Source organism: Panthera uncia, assembly GCF_023721935.1.
Source record: "Panthera uncia isolate 11264 chromosome A1 unlocalized genomic scaffold, Puncia_PCG_1.0 HiC_scaffold_16, whole genome shotgun sequence".
NCBI classification, from domain to species: Eukaryota; Metazoa; Chordata; class Mammalia; order Carnivora; family Felidae; genus Panthera; species Panthera uncia.
In genome coordinates this window covers 10,522,952-10,546,560 of record NW_026057576.1, presented here as the reverse complement: position 1 = coordinate 10,546,560, position 23,609 = coordinate 10,522,952, and the positions used below count along the sequence as shown (strand labels likewise).

The 23,609-nt window shown below is 42.4% G+C and overlaps 1 protein-coding gene across 1 annotated transcript in view; it reads right to left on the bottom strand.

Moving 5' to 3' along the window:
- Positions 1 to 348: 348 nt before the first annotated feature.
- The window catches only part of RXFP2 (relaxin family peptide receptor 2), a 61,142-nt gene continuing 37,881 nt past the window's right edge, over positions 349 to 23,609 (bottom strand). The window contains exons 11-19 of the mRNA XM_049647539.1: positions 20,393 to 20,464; positions 18,871 to 18,942; positions 15,485 to 15,556; positions 15,302 to 15,373; positions 13,319 to 13,390; positions 10,475 to 10,704; positions 9,435 to 9,845; positions 6,199 to 6,417; positions 349 to 1,767 (exon numbers count right to left, since the gene is read on the bottom strand). Of these exons, the coding sequence (XP_049503496.1) occupies positions 1,508 to 1,767; positions 6,199 to 6,417; positions 9,435 to 9,845; positions 10,475 to 10,704; positions 13,319 to 13,390; positions 15,302 to 15,373; positions 15,485 to 15,556; positions 18,871 to 18,942; positions 20,393 to 20,464 (1,480 nt within the window). The 3' untranslated portion in view covers positions 349 to 1,507. The remainder of the gene's footprint in view (positions 1,768 to 6,198; positions 6,418 to 9,434; positions 9,846 to 10,474; positions 10,705 to 13,318; positions 13,391 to 15,301; positions 15,374 to 15,484; positions 15,557 to 18,870; positions 18,943 to 20,392; positions 20,465 to 23,609) is intronic.

Sequence of the window (23,609 nt, the reverse complement as noted above, 5' to 3'; positions counted from 1 at the left end):
GTCAGGAAGTAACTCACCATAGTGAGGAGACAAGATGGAGAAAAGTTTGAAACCATAAGGGAAAAGGGCAGCCTACTTAATGGGGAGGAACGTTATCTGCAGAATCCTCAGAAAGATTTCACTGATGCAAAAGATGTTTCACTTGGTTGAAACGATGGTTTTAGTCACTATTAAGCAATAACAAGTAAATTACCAGAACTGCCGTGACACATGAACTCTGGGATTCTTTCCTGGATGCTATTAGATGATAGGAGGTAATCTGGAGTTCTTGGTCAGCTGCTTAGATTCTACTCATTAAAGGAACTCAGAATGGAGACAGCAGTAAAGACATTCAGGTTTTGCCTCATGCTTTGGAAAAAGGGGTAAGAGAAAAATATAAGATGTGCTTGTTGACTGAGGTGCTGTGTTTCCCGGCTATACTCTCTCTCAGGAGAAACATGGTAATAGTCAATAAACAGCCTCTGTAGTCTTTCTCAAACATAAAATAAGATATGGACAAATGCAAAATATAATTTTATTTACCTGATTATTTTTCACATATGAGCTTTCATGGTAACGACACATCCAGGCCTTCACAAGTAAGTTTACATTTTCAAAACTCAAGTCCAAACTTACTGGCCTTTTTGAATGAAATTTCTCTGAGTAAGCAAACGGACCCAATCAAACCACTATTCTTAAACCCCTTTAACACGTCTCATCCGTGTGTTTTATGAAGACAGAACTTCCTAGCCGTAGGGATGCTACTTTAAAGAAATTACCCTTGAAACAGATTAAAATGTAGTTTTGGCCGTTGGGGTGTCCAATTTTTCTTCGTGGCCTGGGCAATCTCGAGAAAAATAATCTTGTTTGCGATCTCAACTCTGCTGACACTAAATAACAGCCAAGAGGGTGAATGGTACTAGGCTTAGTCTCTGTCTCTCTGCCGTTTTGTTGGATGCAACAGCCTCCTGTAAAGATGTGCTTTCAAAGTTTCTACGCCACCGGCGTAGAGGGCGAGGCTGGAGGCGGGCGAACATCTCAGAAATCCTTTGCCCTCAGTTCAGTAGGATGCCGATGATTTCCTTTGACGTGGAAAAAGCAAAGAGAGAGATGTGGGGTTTACGTGACGATGGCCACCGTGGAATGAGGTGTCATGAATGTTTTTATTTTACGGACGGTGCAATTCAACTCAGAAGCGGACATGCAGTGCCAACGTGCGGGGCCTTCACTTGCAGGGGGGTAGTGTCGACCAGCTGCGGATCAACGGCCCATCGGCCTACTATGTGTGGTTTCGCTAGTGCATTTCCGAAATGCCGAGAGCGAGCAGAACCCATAGGTACAGTTCTTCGCACGGCTGATAAGTAGTACAGCTGCCATCGGAACGCAGTGCCAGAAGTCACTCTGCTGTGCTCTCTGTGCAGAAGGGTTTGCTGTTGGGAGAGAGGAAAAGCACTGCAGGTAGCATGTTCCAAACGCTGTCCTTTTCTTACAGGTAGTCCCCTGGAAGTCCGGGGTTCCAAAACCATTGCTAGGAAATTGGCTTCACTATACCGTCCCCGAGGGTTATCTTGTTCAAAACCCCAAGTTTAAGTGCGGAGGAGTCATCCGTCCACACAATGGATGTCGAGAGACTTTCTTTCTTCGTTTTGAAAACGGATTTCCTCCGATGTTTGTGCAGCAGCTGTTTCAGCTTGTCTTTGAAAAAGCTGGTTGTGAGAGTGTAGAGGATGGGGTTCAAGGCACTGTTTACTGGAAGGAAGAAAATGACTATCCAGGAGGTGATTGTGCCTGGAGAGGGAAAGGAAATGTGGGAAATGTCATGAAGCGGAAATTTTAAACAGACACAAATAGCACATACCGGTTTGTAGTCAATGTTCCTTTGGGGAGGGCTTCCTATGACAGTTTTCTTTCACCATATTGAGACCCTCTCTGTTGGAGGAGCAGAGGACCTATGAATTCAAGGTCCTACCATTCAGAAATTTTTGAATTTCAGTAACTACTTGGTAGGTTGTTGGGAGGCCAAATGAGAGGAAATATATTAAAAAAAAAAAACACTTCATAGATGTAAGTGTATATATGTGTGTGTATATATATATATATATGATGTATTTTTCTTGTCTTTATTGCTTTTCTTTATAGATATGTAAGAAAATGACAAAATACTTCTTAATCAATAGATCAGTGTTCAGGAAATATCTGGTCCGGGCTCAGATGGGACCTCGGTCTTAACTTCACTCCTCAAGGCCTAACTGTCCCGCCCTCGTATTCCAACCATCCTTTTCAAAGCGGAGGCTGAGGATGTGACGAGCAAAGGAGAATACATCTTCCAACTGAATCAATCCTTCTGTGTGAAGCCTTACAGACGCTCATTAGAATACGGAGGGAAAGACGCCACAAAACTTCCTTGTGAGTAGACGTTTGTGATGATTGTGCCCTTTCCGAATACATCACGCACTTGGTGAGGACGAAATGTGTTTTCCCCCTTGCACGCAGCCTGCTCTTAGGGCCATTGAGCTACGGGACCGTGGGCAAATCACCTAAGTTCCCTGGACCTCAACTACCCTACCTGTGAAAGGGGCTGATGATAACTTACTTGATCGAAGTCGGGGGGCTGGGTGGGCCACGGTCGGCAGCTCTGCTGACGTCCCTCTTCAGCACTAACACCTGCAATTCTGCGCCCCCCCCCCCCCACACTAGGCTGCCTCCTCTTACACCTTCAAAAGTGTAAAGAACTCCCAGCTCAGGTGAAGAGCCGGAGGGTAAGGCCAAGGATACATTCCCTGTCACTCTCCCTTGTCTCCTTTTCTTCCCTCCCCATCTCACAATTTTCTTATCCTTTAGACATTGTTCTTTGTTCTTCTTTGCCCTGCTTTGTTCCTTCCATCCTTTCTGTTCTTCTCTTTCTTTTCCATTTCTTCTGACTGCTTATCTGACCTCCCCTCCTCTTTTTCCTGCTTTCCTGTTATCCCCTCCCTTCTCTTTTTTTCTGTATTTGCCTTCCTCTTCCTATCCCATCTTCTCTTTCTTGTCCTTATTTATTTTTTTGAACTGGAAAGAATATGGAAGAAAAATAGCTATATTTAGCATAACTCAGATTTATTACGGTTTCATAATACGATATTACGTGTCTTGAATTTTTAAAAATTAGATAGTATGGACAGTGCATGATTGAAATCAAAACAAAACCAAACAAAACAAGTGGCTTTTTGTCTGTTGTGTTCCCAGAGGAACTTGTGACCAGGAATGAGACTTCCCATTCAGTCTCAGGGTGACTCACTAATGTAAGGTCAGCAGGTGACTTCTGAGAAAGGAGGGCTAAAGCTGGCTTATCTTTTGGGCTGACCGCATGTGCTGTCAGTGACATGCCATGGTGGGGCACACCCCAGAGTTCTTGGAGGATGAGGACAGGATGGGTTTAAGCCAATGGGTCCAGCATTTCCTACAACACTTGGGGAGTCAGACAAGCAAGAAGGGGCTTAGTCAAATGCCGTCAAGTCTACTCTGTTAGGTCCACCCAGTGTTCAAGACAGACCTCAAAGGATTGAGCTATAGATGTAGAGAAAGACTGATGTGTGGGCCAAATAAGGTTGTCACAAAACATTTTTTTTCCCTTTCTAGTTTCCTATCATGATCTGGAATGTTGCAAGCTCTCCAAGGATGATGACTACTCCTGTGGCTCTCAGATACCAAAACATCTTGATCACCAGACCTCCCCTGACTCTAAATCGGACAGTGCTATGGGCTGAATTGTGTGCTCCAAAATTCATGTATTGGACCTCAGAATGTGACTGCGTTTGGAGACGGCCTTCTAAAGCTGCCATTAAGTTAAAATAATTTAGATTGGTCCTCATTCCAATCTAACAGGTGTTCTTAGAAGAGGGAAACTTTCATACACATAGAGATACTGTGGGTGCATATGCACAGAGGAAAGACCACGTGAGGATAGGCTGAGAAGGCAGGAGGGCCAAGGAGGGAGGCTGCAGCAGAAATCTGCTGACACTTTATTCTGGACTTCCAGCTCTCCAGAACTGTGAAAAAATAAATTTCTATTGCTTAAGCCACCCAGTTCGTGTTACTCTGTTATGGCAGTCCAAGCAGAGTAATACAGAGGAAAAGCCTCAAGGAGTTGACAGGCTCACAGAATATGAAAACTGGAAGGAATTTGAGAGGCCGTATGAACACAGTCTCGGTGAGGTGAGGTGATCTGCCTCCATTTCCTCAACTGGTCAGCGGCGGGATTAGGACAGAAACCCAGGACTCCTGCCTCACTTGGTCCTTCTATCACCACACAAGGCTGCCTCCTCCCACATCAAAAACAAGCAAGTGCCTGGGGTGGGGGAGGGCATCAAAAGGCGTGGAAAAAGAAGTTTGGGAGGTTGATGAGACAGTCCCCTCCCACCCTGTTCCACCACTCTCGGACCAGCTCAGCATCTTTAATTAAAGAAGCATTTATCAAATAACATTATGAAAAAAAAAAAAAAAACACTTGTGGAAAGATAAACAACATATGGTCCCTATCGTCCTGAAGCTTATAATCTGAAGGGAGCAATGAACACATAAAAAAAAAAATAACACCGGTGGGAGGCAGCTCGGATGAGGTTAATAAGTGAAGTGCAAACAAAATGTCACAGACATTTAAGCAGTTGGGTTAGATGGGTGTGGGTTGGAGAGATACCTAGACTGGTACCATGGGAGAGGGAGTATTTGGATTGAATCTTGAAGGATGAGCAGGGGTATTTAGGAAGCTAGAGTCCTACAGGTTGAGAATATAATCCAGGTGGAGGAAACATCTTCAGCAATGTCAACACATCAAAAAGGTACAGAAGGGGAAAAATCCTAATCATTCGAGTGGATTAAGTCCCAGGAAGGAGTTCACATAGAATCCTAATGAAAGTGTTTTTTCTCTGGTTGAACTAGGGGTGTGGGTGGGAGACCCCGTTCCAACAGACATCTAACACTCTAGAGTGGAGCCTGGATGACAGAATACACGAGGGCGGGGTAGGAGGTGATTTTTAATGCCGATCCCAGCACTTGGATTTTATTCCATGAGCCACGGAGGCCCACGGACCTTTTAGTCCTGTTGAATTCGGAATGCAAGGATGTAAAAATAGAACTGTCCAGGACGCTGTGGCATGCTGGATGGTTCGTCAAGCTCCTCAGCGGTGACCATTAATATTTAAGTAATTCTGCTCCTCACTCACATGCAGCTGAGTCTCCCCAAGCAATGGCACATGCATTCTTAAGGCATCTGCCCTCGCCACTCAGTGAAAGTTCCCAAGTAGTCAGCCGTGATGTCTCTCTTGATCTGCACTTTCACACCTTGCATCTGCCTTGTGATCAGTCTAAACTGACAGGTTAAGTGGAAGCTGTGGGTGTTGTGTGCCGTTTCGCAGCGAGGCACTTGACAAGACCTCCCGTGACTGCCATGCACACGCCAGAGGGACAGAAATCATTACAGCTGCTTGTTTCCTGGGCATTCATCACTCTTTTATAAGCGCTTCCGAAGCGTCCACCCCATGCTTGACCCTGGGGTGCCAAGATGAACAGATACAATTCTGCCCCGGATGAGCACCCCCCCCCGCCAAGTAGAAACCCCGTGTCCCTGGGAGTCAGGCCAAAGCTCAGGTGGCCCCTCGATGACTGTGATTTCTAAGTCCTGGAAAGGGGTTCGCATAAAAACCTAACTAATGAAAGGGTTTTTTTTTCCTCTGGTTGAACTAGGGGTGTGGGTGAGAGACCCCATTCCACCAAACATCTAACACCCTAGAGCGGAGCCTAGAGTGACAACCATACGCAAGGACCGTGAAATAAACTGGTGGTTCTTAAGGAGGGGTGTGTGCCTCAGAATCACGTGGGCACATGGAGAACTTTTCCAAAATACCTGTGTGTAGCTCTTTGTCCCTGTAGATGAAACCTGGGCTTTTTGTGTATATTTTGATTTTGTATGTGTACTCTTGGTTAAGAGCCACTGTCTAGCTCAGATAGAAACGAGACACTAAGTGTTCGTTTTTTTTCTCAGTCCTGTTTCCTTATCATCCTTGTCTGGATTGCACCACTGCCCAGTTACTGTCTTAGAATACAGACTATAAAGTATTAAGGAAAATAATAGTTGTTTGTAGGTGTTTACAGAGAATTTACTATATGTAAGGCACTGTATTCTGGTCTTGCCAAGGGGCTAAAGAAAGCACAATGTACTTGGGAATAATAGAAGGGACTGACCTGGTATTTCCACCCGGAAGAGGGAGAGAATTTTAATTACAAATACAGGAATCCAGCAGATGGCATCAGAGAACACTATAAAAAAGAAACGATTTGCAACAGCCACCTCTCTTCCAACATGATTCCTCACTTCCGAAGTCTGCAAGGCAGTTTTTTTAATGGAACAGAACATAATAATATAGGAAAACACAATGATGAGAAAAGCCAGCAAGTTCACACCTGTTGGGAAAAGCACAGCTCTTAACATCTCAGGTGTATAAATCAACAGTAAAAGTGTTGTGTTACATAGATGCTCATTATGGCGCCTTCTTAGGCTGTACTTCCAAGGATATTTTTGTATAGGTCCAGTGGCGATCAGCTAAAAAACCCTGAATCCAAGGCTATCAGCTGCAACAAGCTAAAAGAATTGGGTTTGTCAGATCAAAAAGATACTGGAAACACACAAACCCTTTATAAAGAGTTTCAGGCCTCTGAAATTCAGATCTAGGTGTAGCATGAGGTGAATTTTAGCTTTTTGAAAGCCAGAATAAAGCTATTTTCATTTTTCAGTCCCCACAAATTCAGATCTTAAGGGATTATTGTAATCATCTGATTATCTCAAAAAATAAACATGACCCCATTTCTTTATCTTATAAATAGGAACAAGATGACTTGGAATATCAAGAAGATAATAGCCTCAAAAACATTATCTCCCATGGTTTTTGGTCTTAAGTAAAAATATTACATAGAACAATAATGCATTTTTTGTTTTGTTTTTTTTTTCAGAGAGCTTACAGTAATTTAAACTAAAATTCAGAACCCTTTAGACTTGTTTTAGAAGAAAAAAGAGAAGAAAAAATAAAAAAATTCAACTGTACGAATGATTTTTTAGGGTCAAATATATTCTCACTATAGGGTCAACTTCTCACTTAACATCACTATCTTATAATGCTGACTTCTTAGTCACTTTGTTATATTCTTGCTGGAATAAAAATACTAAGAGTAATTATCACATTCCTCACTGTGAGCATAAAACATGCATACGATTTCGAAGTTGTTTAAAAAATGTTCATCTGAATCTAGACTATGTGTAAGATGGGTGAAGTCTAGGGGAGAATTGTATAAATTCCCAGTGTTCTGTTGCTTTTATCCAAAACATTTCACATTCCATAGAATCTCATAACAAAGCCATTCAATAGAATTTTATAAAATTGGTTTATCTTAGGCCTCTTGTCAGAAACTTTAGTTAAGAATAACAGGTAATGACTTTTAACGATGATCCTATAACACAAATTGTGAAAACAGACTTACAGGAAGGATTAAAATCGTGTGTTCTGAAAGCACCATAGGGATGTGAGATGTTGGCAATAGGGGAGACTAGGTGAAGGGTAAATGGAAGCTACTGTCTTTGCAACGTCTCTCTAAATCTTATTCCATTCTAAAATAAAGAATTGATTTCAAAACTGTGTATTTGTATATTCTTTAAAGAGAAAAAAAGGCTCTAGGACTCTTCTCACAGGTAAGCCAAGTGTATATAGGTGATGATGATGATGATGAGTGTGTGTGCGTGTGTGTGCGTGTGTGTGTGTGTGCGTGTGCGTGCACGTCTCTTGATCTACCTGGAATACATCACAGGTGCTATCTTACCCCACTCTCCTTAACTATAAGATCCAGCTACACCTAACTTCTTGGCCTTTCATCTGGGCCTGTTCCCTGGCTTTGGACTTCTACCTCCACTATGTTTTTTCCTGGAGCAGACTTCACTTGGTTAATCCTTCCTTATCCTTTGGGCCTGAGGATTTGGATTCATTCCTACTGGAAAGCTTTCCCCGGTGCTCAGATTTGAGGCCTCCTAGAACATCCAGTTCTCCTCCTTTGTGGCATTTGTCAGTTTGTGACATAAGACTGTGTTTACTTGTCTTCATCCTCCTTTCTGGTGGTAGGTCTGTGAGGGCTGATCTGTTGTGTCTCCAGTGTCCAAAAGAGTGCCTGGCCTATAGCAGGTGCTTAATAAATCATTGATGAATCAGCGAATGGAATGGAGCGGAATGCGTGTGTGTGTTAGGAGGGGTCTCTATGAAATGCATCTATGCTAGGAACAGCTTACAACGTCCATGAAAAAATAGCTATAGAACGGGGTCATATGTGAAGAGTATTATTAAAATGGTGCTAAGAAGGTATATTTCTCAGAAGAAGAAAAGGAATCCATGAAGAAGAGCTGGACCGGTGGTTAGAGCGATTTTGTGAAGTATCTTAAGTGACTAATGTACACTTGACCTTGGCAGTAGCAGGGAGTCATTGAAGGTCTCAGAGCTGAGGCCTTTTTGATACTCAGGGAGTGAACAGGTTAATAGAAGAGAGAAAGCCCCTGAGGCCAAAAGACTAGTAAGGGCTAATGTAATAAGCCCTTCAGGGTTGAGGTAGTGAGGTTTCACATGAAGGTGATGCTAGGTAGAGACTGGAAGAAATAGAAGGCAGTGGTATATTTTGATGAAAAAAATATTTGATGAGAAAGAAAGGATGATAGAGCTTATCGACCACTTAGAGAGGGGAAAAGATGAGAAGGGGAAATTAAGATGAGAATACTGCTCTAAAGAAATGATATGGAAATCGTCTTAATTTTAAACAGCAGGGATACCTATTGGACAAAAACAAATGTGTTGTTTTTTTTTTTAACCTTAAAGAGCTCCACTTCTCATTCACTTTTGTTCCAGAGAAGGTAGGATCTTCTTTTCTTAAAAATTAGAGGGAATTAAGAAAAACTGAAAGCAGTTTTATTAAGCACTCTTCCAGTTTTGATTTTAGAGCTGCATTTACCAAAGGCAATAAACCTTCTTGGTATTTCCATTCCAATAATCTCCTGTCAGTGAGTTTCCAGAATTTTATTATTATTATTTACTTAACTCATATCTAGATTGTAAAAAAAATAAAAATGAGTTCAGATAACTTGACGGGGTCACAGGTCAAGGTACTAACCTAGACTTCCTCCAGCTCATAGTCACAATGTGAAAATCAAAGGGTCTTACAGGTAATAAAAAATCATCCAGAGATCCTGACAGTATGTTTTTGTTTCCCATACTAAATCTCTATATAAAAAGTTTAATAAAAACTATACTCAGTAAGAATTTTTCTTTAAAAAAGGACACAGTCTTGAGTATATTCATTTACTTTCTGAAAAGGACAAAAACACCGTTGATGAAATATATGATATTTCTACCAAAATTATGTTGGCCCAGAAAGTGAAAAATATAATTTACCTAGGAAAATTCCAAGAGAATAACCTTTGCTTCCGATATCTTCTGTTTGGTCATAATAAAGTGGGAAACACACGCCATTTTTTCCATAAAAGTTTCCAAAATAATCCTCATTCCAAAACGGAATCACAGCTATTAAAAATCCCATAATCCAGATGCAAATGAGGATGACCGAGGTCTGCCATTTTCCAGGACGAATATTACTGAAGGGAAAGACAATGACCAGAAACTTCTCCAAAGTCAAGTACGTCAGCAGCAGGACGGAGACTTCGGTGGACAGCATGGCCAGGAACCCCATGAGGCGGCACTGTAAACTCTCCATCCACAGTAACGCATACTTCTGATACTGCCCACGGTATTTTATATCAAAAAAGCCAATGAAGAACAAATAAACACCCATCAGGCAATCTGCACCTGTTAAGGAATCAATACATTGTATGTTGATAGTTCCCAACATTTCAGTTTCGGTTTCCTAACTGGGTCTACTTCCTTCATCCTGTATTAAATGAACTAATATAAACACCTACACTACAGCGGTCTCTAAAAGCCAATGGACTTCACAAAAAAATGTCCAATTCTAAAATACTGTACTGGGTCTTTGTTTTATAATTTTTAAAAATGGTGGTGTGCGTGAGGGGGTAAGTTTTGTGGGGGAAGCTAGTTTTTAAACAGTAGATAAGTATTACTGGCCTAGTTAACAAAGAGAATAATTTTCTGGGCTCGAGGAGCATGGGTGCTGTTGTAATTGAAGGCAAACTGAGCTTAGTTTGTAACCCACAACCTGTCCTCCATAATCTTTCTGTTGATTCATTAGCTCCCTGTTACCCCATTTCCAAGATATAACCCCCAGCGGTGAATGCTGGATCACTGCAAACTCATGCAATCTAAAACAGAAAGCCAAAGAGAACAGTAGTTCATACTCAGAGAAAAAAATGCCTAGCTCATCTAATCCGTACTAAGTGCCTTTGTTGAAGGCCAATATGTATCTAGTGCTCAGGTCACAGAAGACATCCTAAATCCATTTAGGTAGGAAACATACTTACAACAAAGGATTTTGATGGACGTAGCGTGGGTCGTATTTTCAGCTTTAATGAAAGATCTCATGCCAATGACAAAAAGATTTCCAAAGCAGGTTATGAAAGCTATAACCCAGACAAATATTCTGAGGATATTGTTAGCCAAGAGGTCCTCAAATGAAGAAATGCCGTCAGTCAAGGGCATACATATGCGGACATGGGGAGCATAGGAGCAGTATCGAAAGTTTTTGAAATAACTAAATTCAAAGGGAAAAAAAGAGTCACTTTACAGCAATGACAGAGAAACTACAGTTGCCATCCTGGCAGAGCTGCTGCTCTCTCAGGGAGGCAACTTCACTAGGTGTGTTTATCTTTGTTTAATAATGATTATGCAATTAGAGTGTTTCCTCATTACATATTACGTTACTCTGGGCAGTGTTCTTCTTGGAAAGACAAAGAACCTAAAGGGCATAGAAATTCTGTGGCTTGACCGAGATGTGTCGGGTGAGGACATGAGAATGTGAAGTCTCCAGGACTCTATTTCTTCCTAATTTCCTGGATTATTCTCTAGGGTATGGTAAAAAGCAAATTGTCATTGTTACATTGATCTGTAGCACACATTCGGGGGCTTGGGTCGGGGATGTAAAGGACCTCGCCGAAAGCATTCCTGCCTGGTACTCAGTTTAAGTACACTCACTTACCCAGCCTCCTTTCCCCTGACACTGGCAGGAAGGGAGAGTCTCTGAGACTCGGAAACCTCAGACTCACGGGAGCTAGGAGAGGAAGCAGATTTCTCACCAGAGCCTAAAAGGGCTTACACAGTTTCTAGAGAAAAATACAGGCTTGTTTGTGATCAAGGTATTTGTGACCTAGGTGTGTGGAAGCTTCACGTGATTGAATTGGGAGGTCACTTGGCTTACTGCTGCTCCCTAAACCTGTGTATGTAGACTTTTTCCCCCCCATACAACTTCTTTTAGTTCATTTCTCTTTGTCTAATCCTTTTTTTTTTTTTTTTTTTTTAACCATCTCTCCATTCAGTTTTGAGACTACAGAGTTAAAGGAAGCTTTCCTTTGCCGCGGCCTCAAGGCCCCTCAAGACTGGATGCCCGGATCCACTCACCTCCTTCCCTTCATTGCTAGTTCCACCCGGGCACCCTGTCTTTCTTCCCAAACTCAAACAAGCCAGGCTCACCCCCTTATCACTGCAGTGCTTTTGCTGTTCCCCCTGCCTGGAAGATTCTTCCCCCAGATATCGCCAGGCCTGCTCCCTCCCTTCATTCTGTTCTGCTCAGATGTCCCAGCTCTCTGACTTCTATGTGAACCATCTACATCCTCCCTCTGACCCTTCATCTTGTCCTGCTTTTCTTCACAGTATGTGTTAACTATTTGTTCGCTTTCTGGGTCCCAAAGCTAAACGGAAGCTCCGTGAGGCAGACACTTCTCTCTCCTGTTCATCCCTGTGTTCTCAGATCTAGCACAGGGCCTGACACATGGGAAGCCCTCATCTAGCCACTTCCTAGATGAGCAAGTCAATGATGGATAATTCAGCACTGGGCTTGTCAGGTAGAGAAATAGGGGGCCATCACTGCCCCCAAGTAGCTCAGAGCCTAGCTTCCTGACATCATCTGTCCGATTCAAGGGGCTTGATGTATAAATTCTCTTTTTATCTTCTCCCTGCCTGGAGTCCCTGGCACACACCTGACTTGACCTCTTAGTCTTAAAGGAGATTCTTAAAGGAGATTCCATCATGTCTGCTGCCTTCAGACAGAGCCAGCTAGGGTCTTGGTCCTTCAATCTCTCCTCCTGCTGTGACCAAGGCACTGGCTGGCAGGAAGTGTTGGGGGCTATGAGGTGGATGTGTTTCAATAAATGGTGGACGAGGAAGGTGAAAGAAGAATAGATCACTCAGTAGAGAAGCAACTAACTTAATACATTTTCTGTTCATTGTTGGGCCCTTCTTGACCTCAACCCGAAGTTCATAGCTTAAGCAGTACCTTCTCCATCATGTTCTATTAAGGGTGAATTTCTCTGTCCCAAAAGGACCTCACACTCTGCCTGCAACAAGGAAATGATCGCCTCACTAAATGTGTGTCTACTGGTGCCACAGAAAGGGAAATTAGGAAAGCCATGTGGATACGCGTCAAATATCTGTCTTTTAGTAGTCACACCTACTGCAGAGACATAAACGTGTTGTTCTCCCCAAAGAGCACTTTCACACCAACCATTCCATCCATTTGCTGCACCCAACTTGTAATCTTACATCGAATCCTCCCTACTGTTGTGGATAACAAGGGTTAATTTTTGAAATCATGAACACAGAGATTATACAGCTGGGAAAGAAATGATCATGTCATAAACACATATATTAACACAACTTACACAGTGCACTTTAGCCAAATATATTAAAGTGACTTATCAAAAACTACTATAAAGATTAATTACCTCCATTTTGTAGTGCACTTAGTAACAGTAACAACACCTGGAATTTATATAGCACCTTTCTTCCTAAGGGCTCAAATCTTAGAGCAGCCGACTGCTCATTCATGTGAGGTGAATTAATGTTTCCAGGTCTCCTGAGTACCATTTAGCCAGTGGCTTCATCTTGTGTAATGTGTGGCATTCTGGTACCCTGATCTCTTATTGGACCTCAATTGGATAAACAGCGTGTTTCCAGGGAGAAGTGTCTCATGTCGGCACATCATAATATTGAACTCTATTTGACAGGGACCAAAGGTGACAAAATTAAAAAGTTCTCAATAAAAAGACTTTTCGTGCATACAAACACATTGCAGTGATACATTAGACAGTTTACACTAGAACATTGGCAAGATTTCACCATGCTTACTTCTCCACTCTTTCATACATACATACATGTGAGAAAGATTCGTCATGGGTTGAAACATCCGCGTATTTATATTTGGAATCTCTATCCTTTCCAGGTCTCTGGAAAACATGCACAATAGGTTTCATGTGTTTAGGGCTTAACTTTTTAATCATCGCATTTTGTCCTATCCTAAATGCCATGCTTCAAAGTCTTGTTACCAGTTCAAACCAGGATGGAAATGTTAGAGTAAACTCTCTTAGAAGATTGCTATTTCTATTTATGCCTTCGGTAAGTTGGAGCTGATTTTGTCACTTGAAGTGCAGAATTAATTCTAATAAGACATTTTCATGCATTTCTTTGATTTAAAAATGGCAGTGGTGATTAGTGTGATCGTGAAATTGGCTGCACAGTTTGGTTTCATGGACCACGACATGTGAGTTGTGGAGGGTTTGACAGGAGCTGGTAGTTCCAATCTGAGAACATCACTGAAGTGACTTTTGTGGGGGCCTGGATTCAAATGCAGTTGTTTCTTCCAGGCCTATGGGTCTTTCGGGCGGAAAACCAGGGAAGCGGTAAGCAGGGCTCCAACTCTGAACAAGCGTTCCTAAGATAGTAGCGGGAAGTATAATGCCTTTCCTTCCCAGACCCCATGAGATGTCCTCAGAGGGCTGCAGTGGGAACTCCTATACTCCTCACTTATCCAGAAGCTTCTTCAAATACGGATTCTTTGAAGACTCTTTAGGGTGGCATGAATTAAGGGAAACTGCCATGTTCTCAGGAAACAGATGGAGAGAGGAAAATCTAAAAAGACAGAAGCCTCTTACTTTTCATGGTTATTTTTGAAAGCTGTCTGATTCTCACTCAGTTTCTTTTTGCTTGATCTGAGGAGGGATTTCTCGACATGGTTCTGAGGTTTCCTTGGCCGTTGACTCCTTCATAGCACTGCCTTTTCTCTGGCAGTCAGAAATGAAACCTAGCGGAACAATTATACTCCAGAATCATCATAGGGCCCGTGCTGCAGGAAACTCGAGTCCTTCTTACAGGGTTTGTTTCCCTCTTCTTTCTTTTCTCTCTGGCTTTCTCCTGGACTTACCGCAGTTTTAACTCTACATGGATTATTTGATCATTTGGTTCATAGTCGATAGTTTCCAAAAGGGCAGAGGTCATTACATCTTGGATGCCTAAGACAGCGCTACAGGTAAGTTGATGGCTGACAAATGTTTGTGGAATCAATATGTCAATGAATCTTCAAACAAAATGAGGAAAGTCTTTTTTTCATCGGTGGATGCTTACTAATGAGAGAGAGCATGTTGAAAGAGAACCTAAATCTGGCATTAATTGCCAAAAGAAAATTATTTAGCAAGAAGAAAAAGTGATATTAAGAATGAGGCTTTAGAATTAAATGTGCAAAGGCTTTAGGCTGAGATCAGGTAATGCATATGTTCTCTGTGTAAAAACAAATTTGAACCAACAATGGCTATTCATAGAAAAGGGATGAGGAAGTTCAAAGGAGAACTGGCAGAGTTCTTGACACTAATATGTTTGAAATTTTAAAATACGAAGCAACATTAAGTGTCTGAATGTTCATGTTGCTAGGATATTTTTTTCTTTACTGATAGAAATAGAAAAAGCATGCACTGTAGACCAATGTCAAGTAGACTGTCGTAGCAAATGGGAAAGGGAAAAGCAGGCAAGTCTTATATAATTTGCTTTTTAGCAACAGTTCAGTAACCAACCTACTGAAAATGTAATTCTTCGGGAAAATTGTAGGATGAGAGTTTTCCACACGAACCCGGTACATGTAGCTTCAGACACAGAAATGGTCTTTGCAACAGATTAAACGGTAAAAGAGGTGGCTTTGTTGTCATTTCAGCACATACTTGATGGTAACAATGATATTCACAATTGTCTGATGGCATGGGCTCAGATTAAGAGCTCTCTGCATAAAGTACCCATTTAAAAATAAACGTGGTTCTAAGTAAAATATATCCACTCAAATGATAATCAATATACCGTTATATTTCACTTACAGAGACTGAAGTTGTTTAAGACTTTCAAACTGGTTCTTGTGGAGATACAAAAGAGGATTGGACGACAGATTCCTTTTGTACCATTAGAAAGAGGAAGGAAAGAAGCATCAGGATGTTATTATTTTGGAAGCTCAAGATGTTGCCATTTAAATCTGATGATGGTGGGTGGGAAGAAGAACTTACAGTTTCTGTAGAAGCTTTAGGTCTTTAAAAAGGTGGGCTGGTAGTTCCATTATCATATTGCTAGACAGGTCCCTGTTGATGACAGCGAAAACCCAAAGCAATTACATTGGAAATAAATGACATGGGTATTACTCTTCACAATTATCACCATCCCATTTGACGTAACAGAAAATAGGATCCAATTTAACCATCCTGATAACTTGTTACAAAACAGGGCTGTGTGAGTCAGCCAAATGGATATGTTTTCCATCATTTCAGACGTGTGACATTTTGCTCATCCAGTTCCTGTCTGGAATTTCCTCTCAGTCCCTCTCCAACACATTCCCAACCTGGCTTCAATATCTACTTTGATTAATTTCCTCTGTTTCAGGTACTCCTTGTACACTTCGATCATTCATTTGTTTTTGTGATTCCTCCTGGATTCAAGTATGTGATATCTTATTTATCCAACTCTATCAGAAGCTTTCTGAGGCCAAGACCTTTGCCTTTACTTACTTTGCATTCCAACTAAAACGGTATTGGCCACATATTATCTCCCCAGATAGTCTTGAATGGATAAGTTCATGCATTTTAAATCTATTTTGTTATAGTACTATTTTTTAAGGAGATTAAAATTTTAGAACAAAGTATCACAGTACCGTCCAATCCATGAAGAATCATGGCAAAGTGTTTCTAGAGAATGTAGAAAAGGATTGTCTAGGATCAGAAGGAATCAGGAATCTTTAAGAGTCCAAAATATGCTTCTGAACCAGGGAAGGTATTGAGAAGTGAAACAGACATTCAATTGCTTAAGAGTCAAACAAAAGATTTTATCTGTTTTTGATGCTTTGGAGCTGTTGATGGATGGATAGGTGGGAGCTACAAATAACTAAGACTTAGATATCTTTCTAAAGAAGCTTACAATTAGAATAAGCAACTAGATTATAAAACAAGGACGGAATGAAGCAGGTGCTATTACAGACCTACTGACAAAAGAAAACAGAGGAACGAGTTGGAAATTAGGAACTGTGTAAACAAAGCTTTATGATTTTCATAGGCGGAATAGAAGAACAGCTTTTCAGGTGAGGGTTAACCAGGCTCAGAGAAACAGAAACTTCGAATTCGATGACATCTTCTCTAGTTGGTAAATAGCCCAGCGTGGGTGAAGGATGGAAAGTATGGGGAGATGTGGAAGAAGTGAGCCTGGAAATAAGCACGGAGACAAAATGGAAGGGCCCTGAACAGATTCCAAGGTGGTACTTCCCAGAGCATAGCCCAGGCATCAGAATCAAGGAAGATGCTTATAAATCCTGGGAGCCCACTCAAAGAACGATCTTGGTGCCCACTCCAGCAGGACTATCACTTCATAATCTCTGAGTGGGGGCAGCTTGGTGACATGCATTTAAAGCCAGTATCCCTTGTGATTCTTCTGAACATTAACATTGAGAGCTAGCAACAAGGAGTGAGAATATGGAGAAGGACAGGGGCAAACTGTGCTCTGCATTATGGGAAGACAGTTCTGTCAGAAGCATGGAAAGTCAAGGAGCAAAAGGATGGAGACCAGGCAGGAGGCTTTGGCCCTGGACCGGGTGAAAGAAGACGAGGGCTTAAGGGGGCACAGCCAGGGCTCACTGTCTGATGGGACATGAAGTGTCACAAGGGTCGGAAAGAAAGGAAGAGGCTTTGAGCCTGGCTGCCGGGAAGGATGCTGATACCACCAAGATGGCAAGTTCAGGGGAAGAAGCTGACAGGGGGGTAAGAGTCATCTATACATTAATTGTAACAGATGCTTTTGAGGAGTTGTCATGATACCCAAGTGTAGACATCCCGCCAGCTGGAAACTTCTGATCTGAGGAGCTGTAAGCAAGCAGAGAGCCCCAGGGTTGTAGCGCAGAAGGACAGCCACAGGCACGCATGGGTCAGCGAGAGCGTGACCACACAGCGAGACGATGATGTCTTGTACAGCTAGAAAACATCCTGCTAAGGGTCACGTTGAAAAACAAAGTACAGTCTCGTAGGGGAAAGGGCTTTAGTGGCGTCCCCTAAGTCTGTTTGATTCCTCTCCAGGCAGCGTTTGTGGTCATAATAGCTCAGGAAAATTATCTAACGCTATTGTAAACCGAGGAGTTAAAAATACCTCGTTCAAATTAATTCTATAAACTTCTGAATTTCTTTCCACTTACTGGGGACTAGTGGATTGGAATGAATTACTGGTGGTCTTTCACAAAGCAAGCTAATGGCTCTTTTGGGGGGCCGGGGTGTGTGGAGCTCTGCCAAAGTGTAGGATAAAAGGAGGGTTTGAATAGTTTTCAAAATACGAACTCCGTACCACCATCTCCTTAAGTTTGTACCTAAAACATCCCTCCTGTTCGTCCTGGGCTGTTCACCTGCCCCACCCTGTAACCCAAATCCCTAGCAAACCCCTAAAGCCTCATGAGGAAGAATGAGCAATTCTAAGGGAGCTGCCTTTCACTTTGTGCCATAGAATGACAATATTTGTAGTTCTAATCCGTGTCTTTCACATACTAGGCACTTAGTAAATATATGCGCATTTGGTTTGTGATACTTATACATGAGATTGAATTATCTTAATTATTCATGCATTCGTTTTCAAGTGACTCTTACGGAGTTATTTTCCCCAGTCCTTTCTGTATTTCAAAGCAAGGTATAAAGAAGGGGGGAGAGATTGATTAAGAAATTCATTTCCATTTTTTAGGCTTCAGATCAGGAGGAGGAGTTCTGTATCCTAATCGCCACTAATTATAATGTAGCAGACTGAGTTTTAACTTCCAATGACACACAATTATGTGGGTAGCAGTGAATTAATCGCAAGGCAGATGCTTTTAAAAGTTTTAGCTCTACAAAACATATATTTGAACAGAAAAAGCTCCATGATCTCTCTGCACATTTTTCAATAAGCCTGATCATTCTAGACATTAGTATTTGTTTCATCTGCTCTAGAAGTCATAATTTCTCAAGGGATAATAAGCATCTTTGTTCCTTTGTTCAGTCATGATTAATATCATTGCAGTCATTCATTCAGCAAGCATTTACTGAGAGTTAACTATACGCCAGTCATTAGAGATAACGATCCTTCAGTTTAAGGAGTTACAGAAAGCCCATTTGCTCCAACACACACACACACACACACACACACACACACACACACGAAATCACCCAAAGAAAATAGGCAGAGAAATTAGCGTAGGCTAAATCCGTATTAAGCCCACTGTTTAATTTTAATTTGCTTTTGGCTTTAGGATAATGTTGGTTTTCTTAATTGATTTGGAATATCCGGGAGTCTGCAGGATTTGATTGCCACTAGTGAAAAAGAAGCCTCACTAGTCATTTAAATTTATAATCTTGGAAGAAGCAATCCTATTTTCCTAGTAGACAATGCTACTTACAGTTCTCCTAAATTTTTTAATGAAGAAAATGTCTTCTCTGGAACAAAATCAATTTGATTTCTAGGCAGAAACCTGTAAGACATGGTGAGAGTCAGCACTGTTGGTTTGTGTCTGCGGTAAGAATCAGTCCTCATTGGGAGATGCCAGTGATCCACGTGTGATTTCTCAAGGCTTCCTGTGAAGTGTCAAAGTGAGGCGTGATCTGGTGTGGAGCACAAGGCAGGAGTTTCTCACCGAGGATATCTACGTGTTCTCTCCAGGAAACGCTAGCCATAGGTAAGGTGAGGGGCTGAGTGTGGTCTCTAAGGCTGCATTTGGTTTCCATTCTGATGGCTTCAGAAAGTGTTTACTTCCCGACACACACGTAATGTCAGATTTCGACCCCGTTAATACTTAGAGCGGGGTTTGCCTTGTGTAAGGCATATTCCTTAGGAGAAGGCCAGAGAGAACAGAGTTTGAACCCATGGGGCCACAGATGGATTTTAAATGCGGTGGTGGTGAGGGCACTGGTTTTACATTTCCTTTGTCTAGAAATGGAATTCTTCAAGACCTATGGTAAAAAGAGGGGGTTGGCAGCTACCTGCCCTACAGAGGAGAGCTCGTGAGTGTGACAGTGATTCAAAACCTACACGGGGCTGTAAAATAGAAAGTGTCAAGGTAATTTGTTGAGTTTACCAGTGTTTTCTCTCATTATCCACGAGAAAAAGAGTCAACTATTTGCATCTTCTGAGTGGGATAGCCCCTTTTTTCTCATTCAATATGCTGGTCTGTAATCTGACTGATAAATATGTAGCCTGGCAATAACCTCGTCTCTTAGTTTGGTGAAAAAAAAAAAAAAAAAACAGTGGTGAGACTACTACAAATGAATATACTCCAATTTTTCTTTTCCAACCACCTGTGCAACCACCAGACATTACTAACTGCTTACTACACGTGGAAAACTATTGGTTAAAACGAAAGCAAAATTCTTGTGTTTTTTTCACCAGTGCAAACGTGGCGTAACCAACCCATGTGCACCGCCCCGCCCAATAAAAAAAAACACAATCAGCAATCCAAATCACCAATCAGAATCTTTGGCAGATTAGAATACACTAGATATTCTTCCCTAAAGAGTAAAATTATCATTTTTTTTTTCTTTAGAGAGAGCGACAGACATCAAAGGATAAGTGCCCCTGGCAGTAAGCACTCATTATTGTAGAGCTAAGCTTTTTCTCACACATGATCTCATTTCCTTGGTTATCACGGGGTTAGACACCAGCTCGGCTCAGCTGAGAGGATGCAGTGAAATAACAATTGCCCTCAGCAAGAAGGGGAACAGCTGGAGACCTAGCTTCTGGGCAGCTCAACTGAAGGCTAGGCCCACCGTCAAAATCCATCAACCCATGGGTGCGTTTTCTAGGACTGTAGTTCCAGACCGAGGCTGTAAATAAAAGACTATTTTAAAATTCCTTATCAGTGTTTTCTTTTGACTTCCAGATCTATCGGGTTTCCCCTTGTTCGCTAATTTCCATTGTATACTTACAGCACTGTGAGTGAATTGCATGACAGAAAGGTGGAATTCGTAAGACATTTTATTCCATTGCCTTCCAAATCCCTAAAATGCACGGGGGAAAGATATTTTTAATGTTTTTGCACGAATCACATGTCTAGAGGCGCTTCTCGTGGCCATAACAGTTCTGAACTTCATTTACAGAAAATTTTTTTAACGGTTATTCATTTTTGAGAGACGGAGAGCGACAGAGCGTGAGTGGAGGAGGGGCAGAGAGAGAGAGGAAGACACAGCATCCGAAGCAGGCTCCAGGCTCTGAGCTATCAGCACGGAGCCCGACGTGGGGCCCGAACCCATGAACTATGAGATCGTGACCTGAGCTGACGTCAGACACTTAACCGACTGAGCCACTCAGGCGTCCCTGAACTTTATTCTTTACTTCATTTCAGTGTTTATGCTTTCTTCCCAATTATTACAAGGTTAATATAATATTATGCTTCTTTTCCCCTTCCAATTAATGTTAGAGCTTAATAAAATTGAGGGAAAGGGCAGCTCAACATTTAGTGAGTGTTTCTCTCTGTGCCAGATACCATGCTATTAATTATAATATTGCCACCATAATAGCGGCAACTACATTTACTAGACTTTTATGGTGTCAGATATTGTTCTGAGTGCATAGTCGTGCTCTTGCTAAATTGGTATTATCCCTCCCCCCAACATATAAGGAAACTGAGGCTGTTGGGAATTCACTTAATTTCTGGCCACGCAGCTGGTAAGCAGTAGAATTGACCTTCTCACTCAGATGTCTCTCTATCTAAAGTCTGGACACTAAACCATGCGTCATAGATCCTTCCACTCTCACTTTCCCCTGGCCGCAGGTAGATACTTTTGTCTCTATTTTGGATTAAGGAGAAACTCAGGCACGATCATCTTCCAGATACTAAATCCCAGAGTCAGGCATAGGTATCCCTCTGCCTGATGACAGCAACCGCTCTTTCTGCTCTGCCTCTGAGACCCCGATGCTGAGTGTTAGTGCTGCTCCAAGGTGGCTGGGACAGCCCTCAGCGTCACCTGGGAAGTGCTGAGAAATGCAGACTCTTGGACTCCGTCCCGTTGCTACTCTAGGGTTGAGGACTTTTCATCTGAGTATGGTTAACATACAGTGTTATATTAGTTTCAGGTGTGCAACATTTCAGGTGCTTCAGGGCTCCCATACAACACCTGGTGCTCATCACAAAGCCCCCCCCCCCCCCTTGGTCCTCTTGGCCTATTTAACCCCTCCCCCCACCCGCCTTTCTGGTAACCATCAGTTTGGTCCCTGTAGGTAAGAGTCTGTTTCTTGTCCCTCTCTCTTGTTTTTTTTTTTCTTTGCTCATTTGTTTTGTGTCTTAAATCCCACATACGAGTGAGATCATATGGTATGTGTCTTTCTCTAACTGACTTATTTCACTCAGCATCATACCCTCTAGCTCCATCCACGTCGTGGCAAAAAAAGGAAAAAAAAAAAAAAAAGGACTGAGGTCCTAACAAGGCCTCGTGTTGTTTGAGGAGCGTGGGAGCTGTGACATTCTGCCGGGGATCCTTTGTGACAGCGGCATCCTACGTGATCAGGGACCCTCCCAGGAGCGCTCTGACATTACGGCTTCCAGCGGTGCGGAGGAATGAGGGAGAGGAGACTTTCCTGCCAAGTCTCCTAACCTCTTTTTATAGTCCGCTTCTTACAATCTTCCCCATATAGGACAATAGCTGTTTTGCTGCCTGTGAACATTTCTCACGTTAACACTAAAATCGCCAGTCGTGTGTCATTTCCTTTTAAATCCTGTTTTATACCCATCCAGATGGCCTGGTAGGAACTTGGTATTTTTTTTCCCTCTGAAAATACTGTGGCTAAAATAGTAAACACTGTACTCTCTTAAAAGCCCAAATATTGCTCGGTGGAATGGGAACAAGGGTTTTTCACACTTCACAAGTATAGCAGCAAGGACTTGCGAGCGATCGCCCTGCTGATGGCAAGTGAGGGAGCGGGAGCCTGGCCAGGGTGTGGGTTTTCCTTCCTGTAAGGGTTTTTTGGGGTCTGACCTCTCAGTGCTGTCCTCTTGGTTTCAAGGCCCTTTCTCATGTGTGATGGGACAATCTTACTAATGATATTTTCACTGGGTGTCTATTTTTCCCCTCGTGTTTGAGGGAGCCTCAAATCACGACTGTACCAGAACCTGGGGCTCTGATGCTGGTTCCTGCTCTCCTCCTGGTTGCTGATGCCCATTGGAGGAGAGGCAGGCTCGGGCCCTGATCTTTTCCTGCTACCTTTACTCTTTCCTGTTTGCTTCCATGGTGCAGCTATGCTCTTGTCTTTTCTAAGTTTTTTTTTTCCCCCACCTATTCTTTTTATTTATTTATTTATTTATTTTTTTATTTTTGGGACAGAGAGAGACAGAGCATGAACGGGGGAGGGGCAGAGAGAGAGGGAGACACAGAATCGGAAACAGGCTCCAGAGCTCCAGAGCCTGACGCGGGGCTCAAACTCACGGACCGCGAGATCGTGACCTGGCTGAAGTCGGACGCTTAACCGACTGCGCCACCCAGGCGCCCCATCCCCCACCTATTCTTAACAAGTATGATTCTCATGTTTTTCAGATCATTATTTCCACTTCAGGAGTGGCACACTTACATGAGACCTCTATGGCCTTAGAAGTCTTCGATAACAGGTATGTAAATAAATAAAAGTCCGTATAAACATAAGGACCCCTAAGAGTTGTAGAAAGTAATTGTGAGGCTAGCTCAGAAAGGACCAGAGGCTGAGGTGCTATAATTTTATCATCCTAGGAGTATCGAGTCTCCTGGTTTGACAGTGAGAAGAGTTCTGCAGGACAGTACAACCAGCATTTTACAGGGCAAGAAATCACTGTGGGTGCCAAAACTGCCTGTCTCAGGAGACCTTGAAGATGAAGGTGACAGGGAGGGGCGAGTAGTGGTGGAGAAGCCATGAATTAACTTAAGTAGACGTTTTAAACAAGTATTGGTTGAAAGCTAACAAGGAGTGGACACGGTTTAGCACTTTGGCTTAACAAAGGTTTGTTGAGCAGTTATTATGTGCTGGTTGGTGTACAAATGCTGGGGTACAAATCACAAGGTGGGTCTCTGCCCTCACAGAATTTACACAATGGGGGGGGGGGGGACAGGCAAGATGGTGACAGTAGAACCGAGATAGGTGTGTAGGGAATGGGTGCCGTGGTGGAAGCCTGTCCATGGT